The sequence below is a fragment of the Ceratotherium simum genome, chromosome 13 (genome assembly GCF_057802395.1).
Source record: "Ceratotherium simum simum isolate JZ-2026a chromosome 13, ASM5780239v1, whole genome shotgun sequence".
Lineage (NCBI taxonomy): Eukaryota > Metazoa > Chordata > Mammalia > Perissodactyla > Rhinocerotidae > Ceratotherium > Ceratotherium simum.
The window spans coordinates 40,912,044-40,936,855 of record NC_141912.1 but is presented as its reverse complement, the minus strand read 5'-3'; the positions used below and the strand labels follow the sequence as shown (position 1 = coordinate 40,936,855).

Sequence of the window (24,812 nt, the reverse complement as noted above, 5' to 3'; positions counted from 1 at the left end):
GGGCTTTTGCAGAAAAAGTGTGACGACTCGTACTCTGTCCCCTTTGCCTGCCTTATTTTTCTTCATGGCTTTTGTCTCATCCTGACGTTACGTTGTTTGGTTGTATGTTTATTTTTTCTTTGTATTGTCTGTCTCCTCCATTAACTATTGTGACAGCTCTCAGGGAGCTGGCCAGGTTTTGTTCACAGCACCTGGGAACGTGCCTGACACATAGTTGGTGCTCACTGATATTTGCTGGATGAAGGAAGAGTGGTCCAAAGTACCCTCTCTGAGATAGGACATACCCGCCTGTGAGTCTCCGCTGTGCCACTTACTAGCAGCATACTTTTGGACAACTTTTAAAATCCGTCCTAAGCCTCCGGGAAGAGATAGTACTTACTTTATAGGGTTGACCTGGTGAGGAAGATGACAAGGGAATGCCCAGCACGTGGCAAATGCTCTGTAAGGGGCGGCCCTGGGAGCCGCTTGCTGTGCACTAATTCTAGCCCCAAGGTCAGGCAGAGAGAGACCTTTGCTCGTGTAATTATAAATGATGAAATCAGAGGAAAATAAGATTCCATGTTCTTGATTGCTGAGCCCCACCCCCATCCCCGCTGTTCTGAGTGGGCTCTCCCAACCCTCAGCTCTCTGGCTCATTTGCTGGTTCAGTGAATGTTCTCTGGAGTGCAGCCTTATGTGCCTGTACTGTGCTGGGGGCACAAAGGTGAATGAGCTGCAGGCCCTGTGGTCGAGGACCCACAGCCCATTGACAGAAGCAGCCACTGGAGCTGGCCATCTAGGGAGCCCAGGTGCTGTGGGAGCCCTTAGGAGGGACCCAGGGACCCCTGACAGCCCTCTCCTCCCTCCTTCCCTGTGGCCAGCTCCCGCCAGCCACCACTGGTCACTTGACTTGGGATCCTGCCATCATTCCTGGGCTGGACAAGCTGGCCCAGGGGAGCTGACCCCCTGTTCCAGGCAGCTTCTCAGAGCTGAAGGGCAGACTGGGTTCCAGGAAAGGGCTGAATCTGCCGAACTCAGCTGCCCGCGAGGCCCAGCCCGCTTGTTCAGGCCACTGCCTCTGCCCCTGGCACAGGTTCCACCTTAAATCCCTGTGCTCCGTGCCAGGGCCTGTGGCAGAGCAGAAGGGGTGGGGATCGCTGCTGGTCCGAGAAGGATGACTGACCACAGATGTGAGGACGCAGAGGTCTCCACAGAAGCCTCCACCTTGCACAGTGGAAGAACATGAGCCAGGGAAGTTGGCAGCCCTGTTTCCATTCTGCCACTGCCTGGCCATGTGAACTTGGGCAGGTGCCTTCCCTACCTGGGCCTCAGTTTCCTCACCTGTGCATCGGCCACTTCAAGGGCCTGTGATGGTCCATGGTGACTGGTCCTGGCCGATAGCTTGGGGTGGGCAAATGTCGATCAGTGCATAGATGCCAGTTAAGACAAGGCTCCGGCTACAGTGACCGGCTTCAGAGGATTTACCTCCTGCCTCCAAGGGCGTGGGTTGATGGGGGGGGGAAGACTACCCCTCCATCCCCCAGTGCTCCAAAACGAATGGCGACTGCAGTGCCTGCATTCCTGTGGTGCTATGCTTGCTAACACTGACATCTCAGGCTAGCTCCCTTGGTTTCCCCAGAGGTACTGCAGAGCAAAACCGCCCTGAAGGGCAGGGCAGGTGGTGCCAGTGAGGAAGAGGGGAGGGAACAGCAGTCAGAGCTGGGATGTTCACAGATGCATGTCCCTACCCTCCCCGCGAGGGTTTCGAGGGACCCACCCGGGGGTAGAGTGCAAGGGTTGCAGGTTTCCCTGAGCCTGCTGTCCTGATCACTTCGGGCCCCTGCCTGGAACGCTGTCAGCCTTGGGCCTGGTGCTGCAGAACCCCCCGTGGCAGTAGGTCAGCCGCTCAGGCTTAGCTGTCTGCAGTCCTCTGTGATCCCCTCCTCCGGCCTGGCTTGTGTGTGTGCAGGTTCCTCTGCCCCTTCTTTTCAGCTGAGATGGGGTGAAACCAAGTGATGGAGATGCTCTCTATCTGTACAGTGGCCAGTGTGGCTATGGGTAGCCTTGAGCACTTGACATGTGGCTAGTGTGACCAAGGAATTGAATTTGTAACTTTATTACATTTTAATTAATTTAAATAGCCACACACGGCTAGCATGTTGGATATTGAAAGTTTGAGATTTTCCAAAAGAAATATGAATAAAGGGAACTAAACACATAGTCATATGATAGTGTTGGAGGAGTTTGCAGAGCATTTGTTTTGGATCCTGACTTCAAGAATGAGTTGTTCTTGTGAGACGTGTTGCTTTGCTAAGAATCACTCAGTCCTGCGGCCTTTTCCTTTTCTGTTGTTTCCCTTCCTCCCTTCCTTCTATTATGTTGAAGAAATGATGAAATAGGCAGCATCTAGATCTCACATCTTAAACCCCATGAGGGGCTTAATGCAATGGGGAGCCGTTGAGGGTTTTTGAAAAGGGGTGAAGTTTTTGTTTTATTTTTGATGGACTCTAGTTACCTGGAATTAGATTAAATCATAATCCTTGGTTCATGAGATTGTCTCATCGTTGGTCCATGCCTGGCCTGTTTTACTTTATTCATACCAATTTATATATTTTAATAATGTTATGAATTCCTAAGGAAACCTTCTACCCTGTCAGTTTTTTTTGGAAGAATAAGAACAAGGGCAATAACTTAACCACCTCTGTGGACTTCCCTAGCTTGTACCTCCCCCTCTGAGAGGAACCCTCCTAAATTTTGTGTTTATCATTCCCTTGCTTTTTAAAAATGAGATACAGTGTTTTTACACTTTATAAGTATCATGCTGTGTGTAGTTGTTCAGGGCTTACTCATTTGATGCAACTGAAATTCACACACGTCATCCTGAGTTGTAATTCATTCCTTTTCTCTGCAGTCTGCTGTTCCATTATATGAATGTAACACACTTCCTTCTATTAGTGAGCATTTGGGTTGTTTCCAGTTTTTTGATAATCATAAACAGTGCTACTTTAAACATTTTTATTCTCATTCATGTACCCTAGTGTACAGTTTCTCTAGGAGTGGAATTGCTGGGTTATAGAATATGTGAATGTTTAACTTTGGAAAATAATTTAGCATTATCTTTAAGTGGTTGTGCCGGTTTGCACTCTCACTAACAGTGCGTAAGAGAGCCTTTTGAACCACATACCCTGCAACACTCAGCATTATTATCATTCTGGATTTTTGCCAGCGGAACAGGTGTAAAATGCTATTTTATTGTGGCCTTGATTTGTATTTCCCGATTTAAGAATGAGGTGCGGCATCTCATCACACGTTTATTAGCCATATATATTTCTTTTTCTGTGTAATACCTGATCATGTCGTTTGCCCGTTTTTCTACTTGGTTACTTGTCCTTCCATATTGGTTTGGTAAAAGTTCTTTATGTATGTTGCAAATGTCTTCTCCCAGTTGGAAAAAACGAGCCACGCTTTGTGTAACAATTCTTTTGACCAATAGTAGTTCTTAAATTTATCAGTTTTGTCTTTTATGGTTCGTGCTTTTTATAGCTTGTTAATGAAACATCTCACCCAAGGTCAGAACAACTACCTATGTTTCTACTAAAAGATTTAAAGTTTTGCTTTTTGCATTTAAGTCCTTAGTTAATCTGTGGGTGATTTTTGGGAATCCAATTTCATTTTTTTCCATATGGAGAGTCATTTTTTCTAGTTCGGTTTCTTGAATAGTCCCCACTTCCTCCATAAATCTACCATGTGTGCATTGGTCTGTTTTGGGTTCTATTCTGTTCTGCTGGTCAGTTTGTTTATCTTTATGCCAATATCATACAGTTTTAATCACTGTCACTTTATAATAAGTCCATTATCTGGTAGGGCAAGTCCTTTTTATTCTTTTTCAACAGTGCTTTAGCTATACTAAGCTTTGTCCATGTAAGTTTTAGATTCAGCTTATCAAGTTCCCTGGAAAATTCTGCTGAGATTTTTTTTCTTTTCTTTTATTGTGTTAAAATACACATAAATTTACCGTCTTATCCATTTTTAAGCGTACAGCTCAGCGTTATTAAATACATTAACATTGTTGTGCAGCCATCACCACCATCTATCCCTATAACTCTTTTCATCTTGTGACTCTGAAGCTCTATACCTATTGAACAATAACTCTCCATTCTCCTCCCCATCCAGTCCCTGGCCACCACCATTCTACTTTCTATCTTTATGATTTTGGCTACTCTGAGAACCTCATGTAAATGTAATCATATGAAATTTGTATTTTTGTGGCTGGCGTACTTCACTTAGCATAGTGTCCTCAAGGTTCATCTATGTTGTAGCATATTGCAGAATTTTCTTTTAAGGTTGAATAATATTCCATTGTATGAACGTATGACTTTTTTTTTTTTTTTTGGTGAGGAAGATCAGCCCTGAGCTAACATCCATGCTAATCCTCCTCTTTTTGCTGAGGAAGACTGGCCCTGAGCTAACATCTATTACCAATCCTCCTCCCTTTTTTTTTCCCCCCCGAAGCCCCAGTAGATAGTTGTATGTCATAGTTGCACATCCTTCTAGTTGCTGTATGTGGGACGCGGCCTCAGCGTGGCCGGAGAAGTGGTGTGTCAGTGCGTGCCCAGGATTTGAACTTGGGCCGCCAGTAGCGGAGCGCGCGCACTTAACCGCTAAGCCACAAGGCCGGCCCAGAATGTATGACATTTTGATAATCCATTCATTAGATTCACTTCATAATCCATCCAATCCATTCATTGAGTTGAAGCAACTCAACTTGAGTTTCTTCCATATTTTAGCTATTGTGAATAATGCTCATAAGATCACGGGTGTGCAAATATCTCTTTGAGACTTGCTTTCAGTTCTTTTGGGTATATACCAAGAAGTGGAATTCCTGGGTCATATAGTAATTCTATTTTTAATTTTTTGAGGAACCTCCATACTGTGTTTCACGGCAGCTGTACCATTTTATATTCCCACCAACAGTGCACAAGGGTTCCATTTTCTCCACATCCTTGTCAACATGTGTTTTTTTCTGTTTTTTTTGCTAGTAGCCATTCTAATAGGTGTGAGGTGGTATCTGATTGTGGTTTGATTTGCCTTTCCCTAATAAGTAGTGATGTTGAGCATCTTTTCATGTGCCTATTGGCCATTTATATGTCTTCTTTGGAAAAGTGTCTATTGAATCCTTTGCTCATTTTTGAGTAAAAAATTTATTTATTGTTGTTATTGAGTTTTAGGAGTTCTCTATTATTCTGGATATTAATCCCTTATCAGATATATGATTCGCAAGTGTTTTTTCCAATTCTGTAGGTTGCCTTTTTACTCTCTGGATAGTGTCTTTTGATGCATAAAATTTTTTGATTTTCATGAAGTCCAGTTTGTCTATTTTTTCTTTTGTTGCCTGTGCCTTTGGTGTCATATCCAAGAAATCATTGCCGAATCCACTGTCGTGAAGTTTTTGTCCTATGATTTCTTCCAAGATTTTTATTGTTTATGAATTACATTTAGGTCCTTGATCCATTTTGAGTTAATTTTTGTGCATGGCGTTAGGTAAGGGTCCAACTTCATTCTTTTGCATGTGGATATCCAGTTTCCCCAGCACCATTTGTTGAAAAGACCATCTTTTCTCCATCAAATGATCTTGGCACCCTTGTCAAAAATCATTTGACCGAATATGTGAAGGTTTATTTCTGGGCTCTCTATTCCATTGGTCTATATGCCTGTCTTTATGCCAATACCATACTGTTTTGATTACTGTAGCTTTGTAGTAGGTTTTGTAATCAGGAAGTGTGAGTCCTCTGGTTTTGTTCTTCTCTTTTAAGATTCTTTTGGCTATTTGGGGTCCTTAGAGATTCCATATGAATTTTAGGATGGGTTTTTCTATTTCTACAAAAAATATCATTGGGATTTTGACAGGGATTGTGTTAGAATCAGAATCAGTAGATCGCTTTGGGTAGTGTTGACATTTTAACAATATTAAGTCTTCTAATTCGTGAACATGGGTTGTATTTCCACTTATTTATGTCTTCAATTTCTTTCAGCAAGGTTTTGTAGTTTTCATTGTACAAGTCTTTCACCTTCTTGGTTAAGTTAAATCATAAATATTTTATTCTTTTTGATGCTACTGGAATTGTTTTTATAATTCCCTTTTCAGATTGTTCATTGTTTGTGTATCTGTTTGGATTTTAATTGTGTTAAATCTATATATCAAATTGGGGAGAATTATCATCTTTTTTGTTCACACCCCTGTCTTCCCATAGCCTTCTCCCTCCTTTGCCCTGCTCTTTGCTCTAGGTAGCTGACTCCTAAGGACTACATCACTCAGGGTCCCTTGCCCAGTTGGGTTCATGATGGGTTAGGCCAATGAGATCAGGTTATTTTTAATTATTTCCTGCTCTCTTTCTACACTAGCTTTTTGACAGTAGCTGAATTCCCTCTGGCTAAAAAATCCCACAGGAGTTCGCCTCCAAAGTGACTTAATTGTACTCCTAACTTAATTTCCTCCCAATATCCCTTTGGCCCTAGGCATGGCAATGGATCCCCAATGTTACTAGTCTGAGTGCTATACTATTCATCACTGGGGCCCTTAATTCTGCTCACACATTTGTAAGTAGTCATTTCATTAAAGTTTCTTTATTTTAAACATCTGGGATGAATTCTATTTTATGCTATAATCCTGACAGATACAGTATCATTTTTAGATTACATTTTCTAATTTTGTTGTTGTTAATATATTCTCCTCACTCTCCTGTCTGTGCTATAATATGTCTGTTTAGATTCTTTGGAGTTTTCTATGCTAGCAACCGTATCATCTGCAACTAAAGACAATTTTATTTTTTCTTTCCTATCTTTATGCCTTTAATTTCCTATTCTTGTCCTGTTGCAATATCTAGGATCTCAAGTCCAATGTTGAATAGTGGTGGTAATAGAAGAGTGCTCTTAATGTTTCTCCATTTAGAATGATGTTTCTTATAAGTTTTTTTCACAAATAACTTTTATCAGGTAATGAAGTTCCCTTCCTATTTTACTAAGCTTTTTTGAAAATTATATGCTTTTTTATGTGTGTTAGGATTACCTATGATTTTTTCCTTACTCTATTACTCTGAACGACATTTATAGCTTTTCTGATGTGAAACCTGGGGTACACCCAGCCTAGTTGTGGTATACTATGTTTTTATCTACTCTTAGGTTCAGTTTTTTAATATTTTGTTTAAGTTTTTACATTTATATCCATGAGTGAAATGGGCATGTAGGTTTCCTTTCTCATGCCTGCCTTAATTGATTTTGGTATTAAGTTGCAAAGAATGAGTTAGTTAGTGTATTAGTCCATTCAGGCTGCCATAACAAAATACCACAGATTTGGTAGCTTATAATCAACAAACATTTATTTCTCACAGTTCTGGAGTCTGGAAATCCAAGACCAAGGTGCCAGCGTGGTCAGGTGAGGGCTGTTTTCTGAGTCCCAGACTTTTCAGTGTATCCTCACATGCCAGGAGCTAGGGAGCTCTGTGGGATCTCTTTTGTAAGAGCAGTAATCCATCCACCCTCATGAGCTAATCACCTCCCAAAGGCCTGACCTTCTAACACCAGCACATTGGGCATTAGAATTCAACATGTAAATTTAGAGAGGCGGGGCACAAGCATTCAGTCAATGGCAGGTAGTATTCCCTCTTATTCTTTATCTGCAAGAGTTTGTATAAATCTGTAGTAATCTCTTCTTTGAAAGTTTGGTAGATCTCACCTGTAAAATTGTCTCTATCTGGTATTTTATTTGCAGGGAGATTTTTAACTGCTGCTTCAGTTTCTTTAGTAGTTATTGCACAATTCAGGTTCTCTACTTCTTTTGGAATCGGTTTTGATAGGTTTTTTTTTTTAAGAAATTTGTCATTATTTCTAATTTCAAATTTATTGGTATGAAATTGTTAATATTTTATTTTTAAAATCTCAGTTTTACTTGCAATTTTGTCTTTTTTAATTCTTAGTATGGTTTATTTGTGCCCTACCTCTTTTTTTTTTTTTTCACCTCTTTTTTTTTTCCTTGATAAGTCTTGCCAGAGGCTTGTCTATTGTGCTGATCTTCAACAAACCAACTTTTGGATTTGTTGAACCTCTTAATATATATTTGTATACTGTTACATTATTTCTGCTTCTATCTTGGTGTAGCCTATTGCTTTCATAACACTTAGTTTTATTAATTTTTATTCTGATTTGTTCTTTGATCCATGAGATATTTAGAAGTAGTGTTTTTAATTTCCAAAGATATGAGGATTTTTCATTTCTGTTTTTATTATAATTTATTGTAGTCAGAGAATCTTATGTGTATGCTCCTTATTCTTTAAAATTTATTGAAGCTTGCTTTATGACCTAGTAGATTGGCCATTTTTATAAATATTCTTGTGTGCTTGAGGAGAATGTTTATTCTTTAATTACTGTGTGGAGACTTCTATATTTGTTCATTGGATCTAGCTGGTTAATTTTATTGTTCAAACCTCTGGTTATCTCTATCTTTGCTGGCTTTCTGTGTGCTTGGCCTGCCAATAATAAATAAGTAGTGGATTTGTTAATTTCTCCCAGAGGTCCTGTTGCTTTCTATTTTATACATAGTTGAGGTGATTTTATTAGGTTCATATGTGATTAGAACTGTTATGTCTTCTTCATAAATTGGATCCTTTATCACTATGTAGTGGGTCTCTCTCCATAATAATACTTTTGGTCTTAAGGTCTATGTATTTTATTTTACTAAAGCTATGTCAGCTTGCCTTTGGCTTTAGTAAGACTGTTGTTTATCTGTTTTTATCTTTTTACTTTAAACCTCTGCATTCTTATACTTTAGATATGCCTCTTATAACAGCACATAGATGTTACTTTTGTTTCTTTTATCAAATTTGACAATGTCTGACTTTTAACTAGTGAGTTTATTCTAGTTATCTTTATTGTAATTATTGAAATATTGGGACTTGTTTCTATAATCTTTTAATCTGTTATACTTTTCCTATGCTTCCTTTTCCTCCTTTTTGGCTTTTAAATAAAAGATCCCTCCTTCTTTTCCCTAACAAGATGAGAACTTTAACACACTCTCAGGACCCTGATCTGCCAACCCACCCCCCTCACCCTTATTGTTGATATTTTCTAGAATTCTACTTCTGGGTTATTATGAATAGTCTGCCCTTTGGTGTTTCTTATAAGCACACTCTCTGTCTTTTAAGATAATAAGGAATTTTACCAAGGTATTTGATCACCCATAATTCCCATAATTCTTGCAGCATCTCCGGAATTTGTTTCCTCCAAAAGTTATTCAACATGGGTCTAATGGTGAATCTAATTTTGATGTTGAATCTAATTAAATCTGGCATGCCAGGTAGTTTTTATAATGTTTTGAAGTAGCAGAGTAGTAAATTTATAATGTTACTTGAATGCATATAGAATTTTAGGTTTAAGGTTCATTCCTTCATTAAGGAAAGAACATCACTGCCTTGTCTTCTTATAGCCAGTATTGCTGCTGGAAAAAGTCTGATGTTAGTTTGGGTCTTGCTCTTGGTAGGTAGTTTTCTCTGAAAGTTAGTAGAGTGTTTTCTTTGTATCTGATTTTCTTAAATTTGACTATAATATGTCTAAAATAGGCTTTTCTTCATCTGTCCTGTTGACATTCAGTGCAATTTTTCTTTCAGTACTAAGCCATTTGTTTTAAATTTGGGAAAAATTTTCTCCATTATTTCTTCAGATATTTCCTTCTCTCCATTTTAATTTTTTTCCTGGGACTTCTATTATCTGGATATTGGCCCTTCTACTTATAGCCTCCACAGTTCTTAAATTGTGTTTTGATTTCTTACTGTCTTCTTTTTCCCGGGAGAGCCCTTTAATCTTTCTTCTAACTCACCAATTTCTCCTTCTGTGTCCATGTGACTATTTATCTTATATCTTGTGTTCTGTATTTCACAATTATTTTTACATACTATTTCTCCTTGTTCTTTTTCTACATGAAAATTTTTGTTTCATATTGTTAATATCCTTTTTTATTTCTTTTACTGTATTTATCATGTTTGTCTTACATTCCATCTTTTAATTTTAAATCTGGTCTGTCAGTTTTAATAATTTTTCTGCTATTGGTATATATTTCACAGGTTTTGTTTTGTTTTTTGACGGAGACAGGAGGGCATTAGTTGTACTTCTTAAGTATCTCCTTAGTTTTTAACTGGTAAGATGGTTCCCCTGGGGATGTTAGCTATTCTGTATGGCATTGCTTAATGGAAAAGGTTTAAGGCCAGATCTTAGTCTTTGATGGGCCCAGGGAGCTCGAGATCCCAGAATATCTGGGGCCGGCCCGGTGGCGTAGTGGTTAAGTACGCGCGCTCCACTTTGGCGGCCCGCGGGTTTGCAGGTTTGGATCCCGGGCGCGCACCAACGCACCGCTTGTCAAGCCATGCTGTGGCGGTGTCCCATATAAAGTAGAGGAAGATAGGTACGGATGTTAGCCCAGGGCCAATCTTCCTCAGCAAAAAGTGGAGGATTGGCATCGGATGTTAGCTCAGGGCTGATCTTCCTCACAAAAAAAAAAAAGATCCGAGAATATCAATTATTCACTCATGTTTGTAGTCTCCCCACCAAATGACAAGCCTTGCCAGATAAGACTGTACAGGCTGTAACTTTACAACTCCAGGAGATACTCTTCATTTAGATTATGATGAGAATGGTACCTCCTGGGGTTATATAACATGGCAGGACTGCAGGTTTTCACCTTCAAACCCTCAGGGAGAAGCTGATTTGGAAGGAGACAGTCAACCTTGATTTTAATCCACCAGTCCTGGGGCTTTGGAGGGGAAAGTTGAGAAATGAGTGCCTGAGGCTGCTCAGCCCCACCTGTTCTCTTCAGCTCCTCTTCCAGCAGAGTGTTGGCAGCTTCCCTGAGTTTTCTTCCAGTGGATTCCTGAGCTAGTTCTCTGGGGCCGATGCCACCGATTTCTTCGGTAAGGGGACAAGTAATGATTGTTCTGAGGGTGACAGTGGGTGACAGCAAGAATAGAGCTTGAACTGCCTTGCCTTCCTTGAACTGCTACATCCTCTGCCAGTGGCCTTCAACCCCAGGCTCCAAACCCCCTCCCCCATACGAGTTCAGAGTCCATGTTCCAATGAGTTCCTCAAGATTTTCTTATTTTAAGGTTTCTGGATCCGTGTTTCTCGCGGGTTGATTTGGCAGAGGGAGCCAACAACTACTGGTAATTTTCCATGTTGGCAAACCCCCAGAGGGAAGCTCTTGTCTTTCCTTTTAGAACAACAACTTTTATTTTTAAACTTTCATTTTCTTATTACAAAAGTAATACATGCTTGTTTCAGATAAGCACAAAGGATATCACCACTGCCCAGTTGTAACCACTGTCAGCATTTTGGCTTGGTGACCTGCCTGTCTTTTTCCTTTGCATCTAGTTTTTGACTACTGTTTGTAACCTGCCCTTTCGACTTAATATAACATGTGTAGTTCCCAACATCCTGGCATTTTACAGAGTCGTTTTTTGTTGCATAATATTCTATCATCCAGAGAAAGCATAATTTAGCCAGCTTTTAATTGTTGGCTATCTAGATGATTTCTCTTCCTTTTTTTATGTGTTGCTCTCTAATAAACATCTTGTAGATTAATATTGTTCGCATCCATGATTATTTCCTTAGGTTAAATTCTTAGAAGTCAAATTTCAGGTCAAAGGCTTTATAAAGTTCCATATACAGGCAGCCCTGCATATCCGTGGGTTCTGTATGTGCAAATTCAACCAACTTCAGATTAAAAGGCCTATGATGGTTGCATCTGTGCTGAACATGTACAAACTTTTTTTTCTTGTCATTATTCCCTAAACAATACAGTATAACTCTTTACTATTTATATTTACATTGTATTAGGTATTATACGTAATCTAGGGATTATTTCAAGTATAGGGGAGATGTGCATAGGTTATATGCAAATACTACGCCATTTTATATAAGGGACTTGAGCATCTTAAGATTGCTTTAGCTATTTGGGATCTTTTGTCTTTCCATACAAATTTTAGGATTATTCTATTTCTGTGAAAAATGCTATTGGAATTTTGATAGGGATTGTATTGAATCTGTAGATTACTTTGAATAGTATGGACATTGTAAGAATATTCTTGAATCCATGAGCACAGAAATCTTTCCTTTATTTGTGTCTTCTTCAGTTTCTTTCATCAATGTGTTATAGTTTTCAATGTACAAGTCTTTCACCTGCTTGGTTAAATTGATTCCTAGGTATTTTATTCTTTTTGACACAATTGTAAATGGGATTATTTTCTTACTTTCTCTTTCTGATGGTTTGTTATTATCATATATAAATGCAACAGATTTTTGTATATTGATTTTATATCCAACAACTTTACTGAATTGATCAGTTCTAACAGTTTTTTGGTGGAGTCTTTAGGGTTTTCTCTATACAATATGTCATCTGCAAATAGTGACAGTTTGATTTATTCCTTTCCAATTTGGATTCCTTTTATTTCTAGTGTTATTGCTCTGGCAAAAATTTACAATACTATGTTGAATAAAAGTGGGGAGAGTGGGCATCCTTGTGTTGTTCCCGATCTTAGAGGCAAGGCTTTCAGCTTTTCACCATTGAGTATGATGTTAGCTGTGGGCTTGTCATATATGGTTTTTATTATGTTGAGGAACATTCCTTCTATGCCCGCTTTGTTGAGAGTTTTTATCATGAATGAATGTTGAATTTTGTTAAATGCTTTTTCTATGTATATTGAGATGATCATGATTTTTATCCTTTATGTTTTGTTAATGTGGTATATCACATTGATTTTGTGGGTGTTGAACCATCCTTGTATCCCTGGAATAAATCGCACTTCATCAGAGTGTATGATCTTTTTAATGTATTGTTGAATTGGGCTTGCTAATATTTTGTTGATGATTTTTGCATCTATGTTCATCTCTGTTCATTTAAAAGAATTATCTTCTGTTATCTCCGTCACTTCTCCTTCCTCTTTCATTCCTCTATTTGTGGAATATATCTTTCTTTCTCAGAATTTTCCTTAATTGTTGGCTGATTCTTGGCTAAGAAGCCTAAGGCTTCTTGGCCTGGCTGTCAATGCTATTTCTCTTTATGCTGGTTGCCCCTGAGGTTGTGGAGGAGGGGTATGAGGTCCTGCTGGGCTGCAGGGCTCCCATGTCTCCTGAGTGTCAGCAGCTACTCTGGGCTGCCTCATCCTTAGGCTAGTTTAAGTGCTATCGCCTAGGAAAAGCTGCTGCCTTCTCCCTGCTCATAGAAATAGGAGGGAGGCCAACTCACCCAGCTTTTCTGAATACAATTCCCCAGACAGGCAACCTCCTTGGCATAACCAAGGACCCTTCTACTCCTTGTCTATGTGACTGCCAAGCTTGGTGCATGCTAGTTACCCTCCCACTTTGTACAGAACCTTCTCCTGTGTGCGCTTTGGGCTGTGGTCTCTTCAATCCATCTGATCCTCATCTGCTTGCTGTCTTTCAGTATTTCTCTACCTTTCAGGGCCATTGAAGACATTCTTTCTTATCTTCCAATGCTATTGTGGATTCTTTATCCTTCTGTTATTTCTGGGGATTTTTGGTGGAGTAGAAGAGTCAATTTAATATTTAATTCAAACACTTTTTGTTTCTATTATACAGAGTATCAGGACCCATGGGTTGGTTATTAAGAGCAGAGTCCTGGAGTCACGTACACATGGATTTGAATCTCAGCTGTTCCTCTTACTAGCTGTGTGAATTTAAGCACTTTTCTTAATCTCTCTGAGCCTCCCTTTCCTTTTCTATCAAATGGGGATAATCACTGTTGTGAGGCTTCAATGAGCTGAGGCACACAAAGCCCTCAGCAGAACCTCTAGCAGAGTGACCACTCAGTGTTTAATCTTTTGGTTATTTTTATCGTTGTTTTTATTCTTATGTTTCTTATTAAGGTAAGCCTGATTAATAGAGGTCTGCAGAGAGCCCCCTTTCCATCCATCTCATTTGGACTCAGAATCTCCTTCCAGCTCTTCTCCCAGCTTCACCAAGAACAAGCAGGATGACGCCCCCTCCTGTTCTCTCTGTAGCCCAGCTCCACCAGCTGGAAGGACTGAGGACCATCGGCGTCACCACCAATGGCATCAACCTAGCCCGGCTGCTCCCTCGGCTTCAGAAAGCTGGTCTCAGTGCCATCAACATCAGCCTGGACACGCTGGTGCCAGCCAAGTTTGAGTTCATCGTCCGCAGGAAAGGTGATTGGATGTGGCACACAGTAGAGGGTGTCCTTCTTAGGTCCCACGTAGCTGGAGAGCATGTGACTGGTGCTAGGCGAGGGGCCTGGTCCCTCCCTCTTGGTGTCTGGGCTATGGACAAGCCTAGGCATTTATTCCTCACCCTTCACCCTTGCCAAATGTCCCTCATCACTGTAGCCACACCCTTGGGGACTTTTTGGGATCAGATGCTAAGAGCTAGGGTGACCAAACCCCTCTACCCTGCATCCAGTTTGCCCAGGACTGAGAGGGTTTCCAGAACACAGGCCTTTCAGTTTTAAAACCAAGACAGTACCTGGCAAACTGAGATGAGTTGGTTACCTTATAATGAGTCTGAGGAAATGTGGGGAGCCCAGGGTGGAAGCAGCTAGCCTGAGATGCCAGGGTCAGGGCCAGCACTGCCAGGTGGGGCCCCCCTGTGCCCCGAGTGGTGCTCCTTGTCCATCCTGGATATGAGCCTCTTTCACCCACTGCAGCAAGCACACCCACGGCCTGCTCCCACTGAGCTTCATCAGGAAGGGCGGAGGTGGGGAGATAGAGCAGCCTGAGCCCCAGCTCTCATTAGACCAATGCCCCGCCCCCAGATGTCTCGGGCCATGGGCCTTGCATGGGCACAGACATTCTCATCCCAGCGTGTGACTCCCTGTTTACACCCATCCATGTGCTGAGGAAGCACTCATGGAGTCCTTGCCCTCTGTAAAGGGCTGCTCCAGGTGCTGGGGAAGGGACAGAGAGACACAGGACATTGCCCTGCCTTACAGGCTACTAAGGGCCAAGAGGTGTGATGCCACTGGACCACCTTTGCTTGTCTTGTGGTGTCGATCAAAGCGCTACAGAGGGAAAGAGAGAACTCCTAGCAGGGGAGGACCAGGAGGGCTTCAAGGAGGAAGCATATATAGTGGGCCTTGAAGAACCAGGTTGAGGGGATTGGGATCAAGGGAACTTACTCTGAGGGGGAATGTCAGTGGAGACCCTGCGAGGGCTCTGAGGTAGGAAAGTGGAAGGTGTGTTTGCGGGCGTTACCGCCCCCCCACACACAAATCCGCATAGCCCCTGGCTCCTTGTCTCCCTTCCTGGAGTGAGGATTGGAGACAGTTTATCCTAACGTCAGATCTGCCTTCCCATTCACACTCCTGTGTCCACTGCCTCCTTTTGGAGGGAGTGATTTACAGAGGAGAAAATTCTAGATCATCCTAACAGCATTTGTCCAAAGCTAGACTTTCCTCCCTTTGCCCTCCCTCACTGGGCCATCCAAAAATGCTGCCAGGAAATCACGGAGGCCATCACTGGGCCACCCTCCCTCAGGGTGACATCCCAGCTGTGGATCACCCGTGATCACCAGTCTGTGTGGGCTGGGGGGAGGGGCCGGCACGCAGTAGGCGCTCAAATGTTTGGATGCACAGTGAGCTGAGAGTGAGCTGGGGGTGAGGAGAAGCCACCGTGGGGTCACGTTTACTGTACGTTAACCGCAGAGTTAGGTGAGAACCACACGCATAGTAATCGCTCATCAGCCCCGGCCAAGAAGCTGCATGTAGTAGGAGCTCGATGAGAATATGTCGAGTGGATGGACGGACGGAGCGTTGAGGAGCAGACCCTGACAAGGGGGTCGGGAAACCTGCGTTCTGAAGGGTGGAGGGTGAGGCCTTTAGCAGGGCGCTGCCTTTCTCTGGGCCTCAGTTTCCCCATCTAGACTGTGAGAGGTTCACCTGGATCGGGGTCGGCAAACTACAGCCCGCCAGCCAAATCCGGCCCCTGCCTGTTATTTTTACAGCTGTGAGCCAAGAGTGGATTTTGCAGATAGCATTTTGCAATCAGTTCAATGATAGGGAACATTAACTATGAACTCCAATTAAGCAAAGTACTAACCCTGCAAAAAGAATTCCATTCTTCCCTTCTCTTTGTAGAGCTATGTTACCAAAAATTATGCTTAATTACTATCATATTCTGAATGTAGTCATTAAAATCTTTATGACCTATGCATAATATCCTTAATTTTGCCTCTTGGCCTGCCAAGCCTAAAATACTTACTATCTGGTCCCTGGACCCAGTGGTCTCCAAGGCTCCTCCTAGCTCTGATGCTTTCCTATGGGTGTGAGGGGCAGGGGAGAGGGAGGAAGTGCTTGGAACCTTCTTTCTCTCCCTCCCCACAGGTTTCCACAAGGTCATGGAGGGCATCCACAAGGCCATCGAGCTGGGCTACAACCCTGTGAAGGTGATGACGTGCTGCTGCTGCTGACCCTGACTCCCTCCCCCTCCACCTTGGCTTAGCCTTCCACTGCCAGCTCCTGGTGCCATGATAGCTCCCAGCCCTGGCCAGTGCAGCCGCAGGGCACCCCTCACCCCTTCCTTGCCTGCTGCATCCAGCCCCACCCCCACCCCCCACAAGGGAGGAAAGAAAATCAGTGACCCCGTGGAAGCCCCCAAAGGAAGGAGAATTAGGGAGAGACAAAAAGAATGGGACCCCCAGTGGAGAGCCTAGGCAGGTGTCAGACCCCTGGAGGTCATCCCTGCAAAGAATGGAGGGGACAGCCCTTGTGGCCCTTGTTCCCTGGCCAGGTGAACTGTGTGGTGATGCGAGGCCTGAACGAGGACGAGCTCTTGAACTTTGTGGCCTTGACCGAGGGCCTCCCCCTGGACGTGCGCTTCATAGAGTACATGCCCTTTGATGGTCAGTGACGGAGTGGGGGAGAGGGGAGGATGCGGGGCCTGTCTGCAGAGCTGGACCAGGGCCACGCTGAGAGCATGGCCGGGGGCTGCTGAGGACCCTGAGAAGGGCTGAAGGGGGCGGGCAAGGGCTGGCTCACCCTGTGGGTGGGGAGGGGCCTGGGCAGGCACCAGGCCAGGGCTGTGATGGGGCCTCGGCGGCGTCTCAGGATCCAGTGTGGGTGTGATTTGATCCCCCCGTTTAGGTAGGGCCTCCTGACTTCCCCTCTGAGAGGCAGGGGAACTGATCCTGGGCCGTGCGGGAGGATGGACTTGAAGACCCTGGGCCCCGGCAGCTCTGTGACTCAGTAGCTCCCATCCCAACACAGGCAACAAGTGGAACTTCAGGAAGATGGTCAGCTACAAGGAGATGCTGGACACCCTCCGGCAGCAGTGGCCGGAGCTGGAGCAGCTGCCGGAGGAAGAATCCAGCACAGCCAAGGTTGGGGGCAGGAGGGTGGGGCCGGGAGGAAGGTCGGGTCTCCACCCTAGGACCCTAGGACGGGAGAGCTGGCGGGGGCTGCCTTGAGATCAGAATGCAGCTATGCAGGACGGCACCGGTTAAGCAGGAAGCATTACGGCGCCGTCACAACAGCCTCCCTGCTTCCTGGGTGAGGGAGCAGGGTCAGCGTGGGGCGGGGGTTGAGTAACTTGTAGGACGCACTCCAGTAAGTGCTGGAGGGGGCGCTCGGCCTGCGCTCCCCGGTGGCCTTCTCTGGACGTGCTGCCCTCAGGTCCCGGTATCCTTAGCAGGTTTCCTCTCGGGCAGGCCAGGTGCAGGCCGAGAGCTCAGGCGTCATCCGTCCTACTGGAGTCTTCTGTTGTCTGAGGGCCTTGGGTCCTGCCCTCCGCAGGCCTCCTCGGGAGAGGATGTCGGAGCGAGAGCCGGGGCTCAGCCGCATCCCCATCCCCTCCACTGTCCTTCTTCCCCCACCCTCAGGCCTTTAAAATCCCTGGCTTCCGAGGCCAGGTCAGCTTCATCACGTCCATGTCTGAGCATTTCTGTGGGACCTGCAACCGGCTGCGAATCACAGCTGACGGCAACCTCAAGGTGACTGTCCCCTTCCCCCAGGGCCCCCTTGCCACCTCTGTGTTCTGAATATCTCTTCCCACCTGCACCCCCTGATTGGAGGGGAGACCAGTGGGGCATATAGGGTGGATGGTGAAATAGTGTCAGATTTGGAGGGATCATGGGAGCAGCAGGTGAAGGTGAACTCATGGTCCCCATGGAACTGTCACCCTGATTCCTTCCTTCCTTGGGTCCCTGAAGTGGCTTCCGGTTGATTGGAAGCTACTTTCCAGCACTTGGTGCTACCAGAGGGGAGGGGTGGGGTGCAGGATCAATGTGCACTTGCCCCGCCCCCACCCTGCTTGGCCCTGTCCACCAGGCCAGGGGCTCTGCTCTGAAACCAGCATCCGTTACTCATATCTAATCAGCACGCACTGTGCGTTCAGGCCTGTGGGGGATGTGAGGGAGGCGTAGACATGCCTGTTTCCTGTGGGGGCGTGAAGGCTCATGGTAAGACCAGACAAAGAGCTAATGCATGTCAGTGCCTGACTCTTTGTCAAATGAGTGGCTGGACAGGCCGTAGGGTGGTGGACCTTGAGGGAGCGCATTGTGGACCTTGGTGAGCCTTGAGGATGGGTAAAGGAGGAGAAGAGCAGGGGAGGATGCATATCTGGGGTTCATGTTATTTGGCTAGGGCAGATTAAAGTCAGATATGGGAGACCCCATTGTAGAGGGCTTGAATGCCCAGATAGAGGGTGCAGAGTGTGTTCTGTGGACAGTAGGGCGCTGTGCAAATTTTCTGGACAAGGGGGAGACGGGTCCCCCATTAATGTTTTAGGAAGAACCCATAGGTTGAATTTGGAAATAGGAAGACCGATTAGATCGCCATTTAGAGATGTTCCAAACACGTGAGAGTATGAGGTGAGGGTGGGAAGGAGGGATGAAGGCACGTGGTAACACAGGTGGGGGCCGGAGAAAGGCATCCAGGTGGCTGGTTGGCTTTTGGGCTGTTTAGGATTGGGGGAGGGGGGATGGTGGGTTGGGTTTAGATACATCAAGTTTGACATCCAAAAGGAACTGTTTAGCAGTTGTAAAAACTAAGGGGTTTTTCTGGGCTGGAGATGTAAAACTGACCTAGACAATGGGTGGTATCCGTGTCAGTCAGGGCCCATGCGGGAAACCGAGGGTGGGATGTTGAAGAGAGTGTAATGAAAAGGCTATGTATAGTGCAGGGTTAAGGGACCTGTAAGGGGTGTTGAGGCACTCAATGAGCAGCAGCAAACAGCTGTTCCCACCCCTGGGGGAGGGGAGGGCTGTCACTGGGGCCCAGTGAGAGCTGGAGCCTGGTGGAGTGATCACCTGGTTGGTGCTGGAGTCGTGGAGGGAAGCAGCCACTGCTGGAGACATCAGAGCAGGGAGGAAGCAGGGGGGAAATGCCCAACCTTCCTTTCTTCTCACCCTCTGATCTGCCATCAGCCAAGCCCAAGCAGAAGCTAGCTGGAGGGGAGCCCAGAAGGTGGCATCCACTGGGGCCCTCCTGGTTGCAGAGAAGGGCAGAGAGTGGAACCTGGGGCCTGGTAGGGGAGCGAGGAATGGGCACTAACCAGCACGGTGAAGTAGGTATACCTTCTGCTTAGATTTCCTCTCTAGTGGTCTCTGCCGTCACGGGCTTCTCGAACATTCTTCTGTCTCTGTGTCCACAGTGCCTTGTACAGAGCTGGCACATAGTAGGTGCTTTATAAGGTTTTCTGGGAGGATGTTTTCTGGGACTGCCTCACCCGTCCCTGAGCCTCCGGAGCACCAGCCTCTCACAGAGGCTGGGCAGCACTGAGTCAAGTTTGAGTGAGCTCAGGATGCCATCCCCACCAGCCTCTGCTGTCCCACCACCCGTCAGGGATCACACACTGGAGTAGGTGCAGGGCAGGCAGATAATGTCCGTGAGTGAAGGCACCAGCAGGGCACTGAGCTGAAGTGGAATGTGCATGCCACGTCTGGAGGGGACTGTCAGGACTCGGCTCTAACTGGTTGGGCTCCATTCTCAAGGCAATAAAGAGGCCATTCGATGGAATGTCTCAGGAGAAGGTATGGATCTGGATCTTTATGTGCTGTCTCTATTGGCAACTATTAAATTTTGTAAAGTACGCTCTACCAGCTGAAGGAAACATGGCCATGAGTCACAGACGGGCCTTGGGATGTCTCATTCTGGTTACTGCCCTTCCAGCCTCTCTGACTCCTCCATCCAGCACCTTCTGCTTCTCATTGCTGGAAGCCCTGCCTTGAGTATGACCCAGCATGGGAGGCCTGGGTGCTGGTGCTCGGCCCATGGGGGACTGTAGGGATGGGGGGGCCAAGGCTCAGGGACCCAGGAGGCATGTCGTCCTCACCCCCACAGTGACCCCCTGCAGGTCTGCCTCTTTGGGAACTCGGAAGTCTCTCTACGGGATCACCTGCGGGCCGGGGCCTCTGAAGAGGAGCTGCTGAGAATCATCGGGGCTGCCGTGGGCAGGAAGAAGCGGCAGCATGCAGGTGAGGGGCAGGAGTGGGGAAGGCCAGGCTGGGTGGTGGGTGGGCCATTGTCAGGAGGGAGGGCCATAGTTATGGGGTGAGAGGACAAAGGAAAGCCTGGCGTGGAGACAGCGGGACTAGTGTTGTCCTTGCTCCCAGTCCCTCCGCTTGGACCTCTAGACTGGGATGCGGTGATGGTTCTCCTTCCCAGGGGAAGTTGGCATAGCCAAGACTGCACAGGAGAGGGGACCCCGGATTCTCTTGGGCTGTTCTATTGGGTCAAGGGAAGAGGGGTGTCACTGCCTCTGTCTCATCCCACACCTTGCCTTCTGTCAGGGAGGGCAGGGTCCTGGGTGTCCACAAACTGTTCTGGGCTCTGTCATGGGCCCAGGACCTTGCAGGGTACAGGGGGCTCTTTGTGTGGGTGCACGTGAGTGCATGTCCCTGGATGTGCACTTTGTCCATCGTTGGTTTCAGTGAACTCTCCTCTCCCTCCCTATCTTTCCCTCACCCCAGGCATGTTCAGTATTTCCCAGATGAAGAACCGGCCCATGATCCTCATCGGTGGGTGATCCATCAGTACGTAACCACTCACCCTTGTCATTGGCGTTCCCATGGGGTGGGGCCCCTGCCATAAGGCACCCCCAGATCCTGCGTTTCATCCTGATGTTCTCATCCTTACTTCTCTTCTGTACCTCCTTCATCTTTTCTTACCCTTTCAAGCCTTTACTGGTCCTGCTCTTCCCCATCCACGGCTCCCCCTCACTGTACATGCCACAGAAATCATCCGTCTCACCAGAAATCGGGACAGGAAGTCCTCCAGATTTATGATCACTAAGTTAGTTGTTCCCGAGACTGGAGCTCCTTGTTAAGACAGAGAGCTTGTCCTCAGCTCTAGAACCTGCCAGCTTGGATACAATCACAGGCGTCCCTTTTCCTCTGTAGTGTGAGCTAGTCCATGCGTGTCTCTGGATCATTAGCACCTGTAACGTGTTGTTCCGCTTCTGTGCCAGGCAGAGCTTGAGGCAGCAAGCTAAGAATCTTACTCATCCTTTCAGGTAGGAGACAGCGAGGACCTCAACTTTCTAATTCCTTAACTCCTGGGAGCTTATGTGCACAGGACATCTCTCATGTGCATTGGATGTGTCAACGAAAAACACCTTTTTAATAAAGCCATATGTGGTCTCGACCCTTGGGAACTGGGCTGGTCCATGAGGTTTAGGAATGCTGTTACCCCTCTGGCACAATGCCCAGACTACAATAGGTGACGCTTCGCCCCCCGCCCTAGCCGCAGCCAGATCTGGGCCTCTGAATTGTACCGCTAGACAAGAGAAAGCAGTGAGGAAAACTAAGGGAAGGGATTCTTGTCTCCAGAGGTTGGAGCTGAGTGAGCCCAGTGGGCTAGAGGAGAACAGGCTGGAGTGGGCCAGAGACAGCCCAAGGACCACCCTTGCGTACCAGCCACCCACAGAAGGAAAGGCAGCTCCCCAAAGCACTCCACTGGGAAGAAAACTTGATCATCTCTTGTCTCCTCCCACCTCCAGCATCAGAGTCCTCTTGTTGGGCCTTGGTCCATGCTGACAAACCTTGATGGCAAGGAGTGGGGGATGTCTTGATGGCCCCCCTAGAAGGGAGGTTGTGCCTCTGACATTGACAAGGTAGGGGGCACAGGGCATGATGGAAAGCTGCAAGTTGGGAGACCTATTTACTTCATAAGGAATATTATTACTCTGGAGGATATAGAGTAACTAAAGTAGTTGGGTTTCTATAAAACCAAGAGTCGCCTAGAACAGGGCTCTCAGACTTCCGTGTGCGTATGAATCACTAGGGGATCTTGTTATTTCAGATCTGGATTCGGGAGGTCTGGAGTGGGATTCTGCATCTCTAACAGTTCTCAGACGGTACTAGCACTGCTGGTCCCTGGACCACCGTTTGAGTAACAAGAGCCTGCAAGGTTCCCAAGGCCCTCGGGACCATTTCAATCAGTCTGTCACTTTGTGTGCATTCTCATATGCTTGAGGGGCTTGAAAGACATTGTTTCAATAGATTAAATAGTTCCTTTAGTATACTGTCTATAAACTACATGATTACTATTAACTCTTCACAGAGAATATGAAGATGGAAGTAATTGGTAATTCAGGCTGAACCTCACTATAGTTTTAAGAAACGAAGGGCCATGGAGAGGTCATCTTATCCAGGCTTCAGTCTTCAGACCTTAGGCCTTTCTTAAGAGAACTTTGGTAACAAGAAAGTTTTTGTGAAGAGGGGAGCCCAGGAGTACCCCCACAGCACCACTGCAGGACAGTTGGAAACTGGTGTCACACCTGGTGGGAAGGGCTGCAAACCTGTATTCTGGGGACTCTCTATGTGTCTTCTGTTTTCTCTCTTCTCGCTATGCTTTTTGCTCCTCATTCCTCTTTCCCCAGTGTGAGAGAGAGAGCTGGAGGTCTGGTAGGGAAAGGGTTGGGGGAAGAGGTGGGAGAAACACTTACTGTTTCGACTTAGTCTTTTTTCTCTTTCCTTCCAGAGTTATTTTTGATGCGCCAAGATTCCCCGCCAGCCCTTCTGAGCTTTTCTTCCTGGGACCCTCTCCGTGTTCAGGGTCTGAGACACAGAATGAGTTTCTCCAACCAGGTGGCAACTTTGTGGAAAGGATGCTGGGTCCCCCAGACCCCTCCCCTTGCCCAGTGGTGGCTGGGGTCTGGCTCCCCTCAGAGACACTACAGTTCCCACCTAGACTCAGATACCAACCCAAAGTGCCTTAGCCCGGTGTCCCCGGCTCCTGCTGCCCACTCAGGACCCCTGCCAACCTCGGACCAGCTAACCCACGTGGACACTGAAGGACGGGCAGCTATGGTGGATGTGGGCCAGAAGCCAGACACAGAGCGGGTGGCTGTGGCCTCAGCCGTGGTCCTCCTGGGGCCCGTGGCCTTCAAGCTCGTCCAAGAAAACCAGCTAAAGAAGGGAGATGCCTTGGTGGTAGCCCAGCTGGCTGGTATCCAGGCGGCCAAGCTGACCAGCCAGCTGATTCCTCTGTGCCACCATGTGGCCCTGAGCCACATCCAGGTGCGGCTGGAGCTGGACAGCACGCGCCATGCCGTGGTGATCCAGGCGTCTTGCCGGGCTTGGGGCCCCACTGGGGTGGAGATGGAGGCCCTGACCTCAGCTGCTGTGGCTGCCCTCACCCTGTATGACATGTGCAAGGCCGTCAGCAGGGACATCGTGTTGGGGGAGATCAAGCTCATTAGCAAGACTGGGGGTCAGCGGGGGGACTTCCATCGGACTTAGAGCTCCTGCCCCCCTCTCGCCCATGGCCCAGCTGGATCACGCGATGGGATCCAATTTGGGCCAACTGACAGATGTCAAGTTCCTTTAACTCCGTCACTGTTTACCTTCACCAGTAGGAACCCAAGGTCGGCCCACTGCCTACTGCTGGATGAGCTATAAACCTGTGGGGTTCCCTTTATTCAGAGAGGAAACAGCGGGCCCTCAGCCTTCCTGGACACGAAGGTCACAGGAGGGGGTCACAGCAAGCAATGCTAGATAACCAAAAGGCCACATCGTGTTATCTGTGGACTATTTCAGACAACACGTTTCAGATGATCCAGCCCATAACTTCCACTTCTCATGGTGGGTTTTCTCTTCTCCTACTTCCCTGGGGAGAGAATAAGGGCTCATTAAGCAGAGGAACCCACTTTGAGGAGGGACAAGCACAGCTTGCATTAGAACGTGTCACGACTTCTCCTTGGCAGCCTTGCCTCCCCAAGTCTGGAGCCACAGCCCGCCTCGCTGTCCCGCTCCACCATCCCTCCTTTGAAAGAGCCAGTTACCCGCTCCTTTCGCCTGAGCCCACGTCCCACTGAACTTGCAGGCTCTCGCTTAACAATTGCCCCATACTGCCGGCTCCCTCCTCTCAAACAGGACATACACTTGGGCCGCAGCCCTGAGGATGCCTGACCAACCACACATCCCACACCTGGCCCCGTGCACTGCCGTCCCATCCACTACCCACACCCCTTTATTCTAGAACATATCAGGGAAAAAAGAGTTGAAGGTTGCCTTCACCCTCACAGCACACAAATAAAGCCACGATGTCAACTTTGGAGATGCAAGAGTGAGGTCTGTGTCTGTGCAGAGGGCACCGAGGGGCACGATTTCACGCCCACCCCAACCCCGTCCCAAGGCCCACTCCCCTGGGCGAAGGAGCCAGAGAGACGCATGTTCTCCGTCTTCCCTGTGGGAGAAGGTAGGAGTGGAGTGGGAGGCACCATCTACAGTAAAACTGCCCTGTGGGGGTGTCCGAAGCTCATCGACCTTGTCAGAGATCAGGAGGGTGCAGTTAGAGGCTCCTGTATGCACATCCTCAAACACTG

At 46.6% G+C, this 24,812-nt stretch overlaps 1 protein-coding gene across 4 annotated transcripts in view; it reads left to right on the top strand.

Annotated features, from left to right (window-relative positions):
• MOCS1 (molybdenum cofactor synthesis 1) overlaps positions 1–24,542 on the top strand; it is a 34,081-nt gene extending 9,539 nt beyond the window's left edge. For 2 of the 4 annotated variants that reach the window (XM_087438552.1, XM_087438553.1), the window contains 9 exons: positions 14,040–14,204; positions 16,373–16,434; positions 16,779–16,890; positions 17,255–17,367; positions 17,866–17,976; positions 19,978–20,016; positions 20,340–20,460; positions 20,956–21,003; positions 22,967–24,542. In XM_087438552.1, the coding sequence (XP_087294678.1) occupies positions 14,040–14,204; positions 16,373–16,434; positions 16,779–16,890; positions 17,255–17,367; positions 17,866–17,976; positions 19,978–20,016; positions 20,340–20,460; positions 20,956–21,003; positions 22,967–23,727 (1,532 nt within the window). In that variant the 3' untranslated portion in view covers positions 23,728–24,542. Of the gene's footprint in view, positions 1–14,039; positions 14,205–16,372; positions 16,435–16,778; positions 16,891–17,254; positions 17,368–17,865; positions 17,977–19,977; positions 20,017–20,339; positions 20,461–20,955; positions 21,019–22,966 lie in introns of all 4 variants that reach the window. The other 2 variants (XM_004424177.3, XM_004424179.3) reach the window with 2 other exon arrangements.
• Positions 24,543–24,812: the final 270 nt, after the last annotated feature.